Source organism: Oxyura jamaicensis, unplaced genomic scaffold, assembly GCF_011077185.1.
Source record: "Oxyura jamaicensis isolate SHBP4307 breed ruddy duck unplaced genomic scaffold, BPBGC_Ojam_1.0 oxyUn_random_OJ69977, whole genome shotgun sequence".
Taxonomy (NCBI): Eukaryota; Metazoa; Chordata; class Aves; order Anseriformes; family Anatidae; genus Oxyura; species Oxyura jamaicensis.
Window position 1 is genome coordinate 1 of NW_023309694.1, and position 4668 is coordinate 4668.

A 4668-nucleotide genomic window follows, 5' to 3' on the forward strand; every position below is an offset into this window, starting at 1 on the left:
CCCACTCCCATCAATTCCCCCAGGCCCTGCGGTGGCTCCCGAGATGTCCCCAGGTGCCACCCCCTGCCCTTTTTCCCCCCTCTCCCCAGCCGTCCCCGAGGAGGTGGTGCTGGAGCCGGTGCCGCCGATGGCACCGGGCAAGAACTACACCGTGACGTGCCGGGTGGTGAGCGCGGCTGTCATCTACAACCTGACGGTGACGCTGTGGCGTGGCGGCGAGGCGCTGGCCACGGCCACCTTCCCCCAAGCCACCAGCGTGGCCGTGCCCAACGGCATCGCCGCCCGCCAGCAGGACCACGGGCACAACCTCACCTGCCAGGCCACCGGGCCCCGCTTCACCCTCACCTCCGCCCCGGTGACGATGGAGGTGGTGGGTGAGTCCCTGGGGACACCCGTGGCCCCGTCTCATTCCTGTCCCATTCCCATCTTCTTGTCCCTGTCCCCATGGTCATCCCTGTCCCCATCCAATTCCCATTCCCATCTAGTCCTTGTCCCCGCTCCCGTCCCTGTCCCCATCCCATTCCCATCACGACCCTGTCCCCATCCAGTTCCCATTCCCATCTCGCCCCCATCCCTGGACTTTGTCCCCGTTCTCGTCCCTGATCCCATCCCATCCCTGTCCTCGCTCTCGTCCCTGTCCTTATCCCATTTCCATCCCTATCTCATCTCTGTCCCCATCCCGTTCCCATCCCTGACCTCACCTTCATCTCTCCCCATCCTATTCCGTCTCCATTCCCATTCTGTTCCCATCCCTGCTCCCATTCCCATCTCATTCCCATGTTGTTCCCGTTCCCTTCCCATCCCTGTCCTCATTCCTGTGTTGTTCCTGTCCTCATCCCATTCCCGTACCTGTTCATCTCACCGTTCCCATCCTGTCCCCATCCCATTCCCAACCCTCGTCCTGTCCTTGTCCCATTCCTATCCTTGTTCCCAACCTGTCCCCATCCCATTCCCGTTCCATCCCCATTCCCATCCCATCCCCGTTCCCATTCCTATCCCATTCCTGTTCCCATCCCCATCCCATCCCCATGCCTCTTCCTCTCCTTGTCTCATTCCCATCCCCATCCCGTCTCCGTTCCTGTCCCCGTCTCCATCTCACCTGTCCCCATCCCTGTCCCCGTGTCCCCAGAGCCCCAGTCCCACGTCCTCCTGGCCGTCCTGCTCTCGCTGCTGGCTGTTGCCCTGCTCGCCCTCGCCGGCTTCGTCTACGCCGCCCATTACCGCGCCGAGAAGTTCGGCATCTACCACCTGCTGTGGTGGCAGAACAAGGCCAAGCTCTGAAGCTCTGGGGGGGGCCCGGGGGGGGCTCCCAGCACTGGGCTGGTCCCTGCCCGTCTCATTAAACTTATTTCTTCCTGCCCTGCTGCCGTCGGCACGGCTCCGTGCGCGTTGGACCCGGGGCCGGGGGGGAGACTCATGGGCAGGGCTGGGTGCTCTGAGCAGAGTCCCGTCCTGCTGCCGTCCCCCTCCCTCTCTTTAAAATGTAAATTATTTATTTGGCACATCCTGAGCAGGGTCCCGTCCTGCCGCCGTCCCCCTCCCTCTCTTTAAAATGTAAATTATTTATTTGGCACATCCCAGCGCGGCCGCGATGGCCTCGGTGCGTGAGGCCCCTCCCGCTGCCGTCTCCATAAAATAAGATGCCGAAGTGGCTAAAAAACCAACAACCCCCCCCAAAAAAATCACCCCCAAGCCCATTACCTTGGGGACAGCATCATGACAGCTGCCCCAGCTCGGGGGTCCCCGTGTCCCCTGCGCCTTTGGGGACCCCCAGCCTATGCCAAGCGCGGGGCCGAAACCCGGCGGCGCGCAAAGCGTCCCTGCGTGGCGGGGGGGACGTCCCCGTCCCTCAGGTGGGGGTGAGCTGGATGCCAAACACCTCCCCCCGGCCCCCTGCGTCCCCCCGGTGCAGGCGGGCGCCTTCCGAGGTGCCCTCGGCGTCCCGCACGTTGTACTCGCCCTTCTTGCACGCCGTCGTCTTCAGGTAGTAAATCCCCGCCGCCGCCAACCCCAGCACGGTGACGGCGCCCAGTACGCCCAGTGACACCAGTAGGGCCAGCCGGCTCTCTGCGGGGCGACAAGGAGACCCCGGTCACGCCACCCCGGTGCCGATGACACCCCCCCGGTGTGTCCCCCCCCGACCCTGCGCCCTTGGCTCACCGTCCACCCGCACCACCACGCTGCCGGCGCGCCGGCCGTGCCGGTTGGACGCGGTGCAGGTGTAGACGCCGCGGTTGGCGGCGGCCGCTCGCGCCACGGCCACCGAGCGGTTGTCGGCGCCGAAACGCAGGTTGGGGGCGGGCGGCAGCGCCCAGCCAAAAGTGGGGGCCGGCAGCCCCTCGGCGCGGCACTCCACGCTGAAGCTCGCGCCGCGGGAGACGTTGGCCGAGGGCACCACGCGCAGGCTCACCGCCACCGGGCTGTCTGCGTGGGGAAGCAAAAAAAAACCCCGAGTCGCCCCTTTTTTACCCCAAAACCTCCCATTTTCCTTCTTCCCCACCCTTCCCGGTGCCGCGCTCACACTCTACAGTGATGGTGATGTTGCGGAGAGCCGAGCCGTGGGCGTTGGTGGCTCGGCACTGGTAGGTGCCGGCGTGGGCGCGGGTGACGTTGGGGCTGGCCGGGGGGGCGTGGGGGTCCCCCAGCTTGGCGCAGGCGACGTGGGGCAGGGGGTTGCCGCTGGCGTTGCAGCCCAGCTCCGCCGCCGTCCCCTCCACCCAGAGCCGCCGCGCCGGGCAGCCGGCCTCGCCGATACTGGGCTCGTCTGCAGGGAGAGAGGGTGGAGGTTGGGGTCTCCGATGGCATCCCCGGCACGGCCATGGCATCCCCGGCGTGGCCACCGGGTCCCTGGCACGGCTGTGGGGTTCCTGGCGGAGCTACAGCATTTATGGCACCGCCAGGATCCCCGCCATGGATAAAAGCATCCGTGCCGTGGCCAGATCCCCGGAACAGCCGTGGCATCGCCGGCACGGCCACGGCACCCCTGGCATTGTTATGGGACCCCCGGCACAGCCACGGCACCCCTCACACGCTCAACAGGATCCTCGCCACGGCCGCGTCCCCAAAACACCCACGGCATCCCTGGCACTGCCGGATTCCCGGCACAACCCCGGCACCCCCACGGCCCCCCCCCCCCCCCCCGGCTCCCCCCACTCACACTCGACGCTGACGTAGACGCTGCGCAGCGCCGAGCCGTGCTTGTTGGTGGCCCGGCAGGTGTAGCGCCCGGCGTCGCTCCGGCTGACGGCCCGGCCGCCCCCGGCGCTGGGGGGGCCCTCGTCGCGGGTGCAGCGGGTGCTGGGGGCCGGGTCCCCCTCGGCGCGGCACGCCAGCTCGCGCCGCTCGCCCTCCACCCAGGTGCGGTGCGCGGGGCACCCGCTCTCCGTCAGGCTGGGCTCATCTGGGGGGGGGGGGACACGGGTTCGGTCAGAGGAGGGCAGAATTAGAGGATTGGAAAATTAGAAAAATTACAGAATTAGAGAACTATAAAAATAGAAAAACGGAGAATTTGAAAATTAGAGAATTAGAGAACTATAAAATTAGAAAATTGGAGAATTGGAGAACTTTAAAATTACAGAAATAAGATTGACAGAATAATAGAATTAGGGAATTCTAGATTTACAGAATTAGAGAATTACAAAATTTCAGGATCACAGAATTTTAGAATTAGAGAGTTGTAGATTTACAGAATTAGAGAACTAGAGAATTCCAGGATTACAGAATTTTAGAATTAGGGAATTATAGATTTACAGAATTAGAGAATTCCAAGATTACAGAATTTTAGAATTAGGGAATTATAGATTTACAGAGTTAGAGTATTATAGAATTTCAGAATTTCAGAATTTTTGAATTATAGATTTACAGAATTACAGATGTCCAAATTTTTGAATTTTTGAACTACGGATTTACAGAATTAGAGGATTATAGAATTCCAGGATTACAGAATTTTAGAATTACAGAATTATAGATTTACGGAATTATATGTTTAGAGATTTAGAAAATTATAGAATTTCAGGATTAGAGAATTTTAGAATCAGAGAGTTGTAGATTTACAGAATTTTTGAATTACAGAATTATAGAATTTCAGGATCACAGAATTTCTGAATTAGAGAATTATAGATTTACAGAATTACGGAATTTCAAGATGACAGAATTTTAGAATTAGAGAGTTGTAGGTTTACAGAATTACAGAATTTGTGAATTTCAGAATAATAGAATTAGAGAACCGAGGCCGAACGCCCCCAGCTCTCAGCCTCTGAGCATCCTCACCGCCCCCCCTGGGGACGCTGCCTCCCTCGCCCCGCGGCGTCGCCCCCAGACTCGCGGCGGGTGCCCGGTCCCCGTGTCCCCCACCCCGGTGCCCGCCCCACTCACACTCCACGCGGACGGTGACGAGCCGGCTGCGCGTCCCCAGGCTGTTGGTGGCGTTGCAGAGGTAGGTGCCGGCGCGGGAGCGGGTGACCAGCTCGGGTCTCTGGGTGCTGACGGTGGCCCCGTCGCGGGCGCAGGTGACGGTGGGCGCGGGGTTGCCGGTGGCCCCGCAGGACAACGCCTCCCGCGTCCCCTGCAGCCACGTGCGGTTGCTCGGGCAGGAGCTCGCCTCCATTTCGGGCATGTCTGGGGGGGGGAAGAGGGGGGATTGGGATGGGGGCAGCCAGCGGGGCTGGG

At 61.2% G+C, this 4668-nt stretch overlaps 2 protein-coding genes across 2 annotated transcripts; one reads left to right on the plus strand and one right to left on the minus strand.

Moving 5' to 3' along the window:
- Positions 1-89: 89 nt before the first annotated feature.
- Positions 90-373, plus strand: LOC118159377 (intercellular adhesion molecule 5-like; the record flags this gene model as incomplete). Its single annotated transcript, XM_035313970.1, has 1 exon — positions 90-373. A coding segment is annotated over one exon (284 nt), but the record flags the coding sequence as incomplete, so codon positions are not given.
- Positions 374-1546: 1173 nt separating this feature from the next.
- On the minus strand, positions 1547-4617 carry ICAM5 (intercellular adhesion molecule 5; the record flags this gene model as incomplete). The annotated part of the gene is made up of 5 exons (XM_035313969.1): positions 1547-2067; positions 2161-2424; positions 2522-2764; positions 3158-3400; positions 4375-4617. Coding segments are annotated over 5 exons (1211 nt in total), but the record flags the coding sequence as incomplete, so codon positions are not given.
- Between the last annotated feature and the right edge of the window lie 51 nt (positions 4618-4668).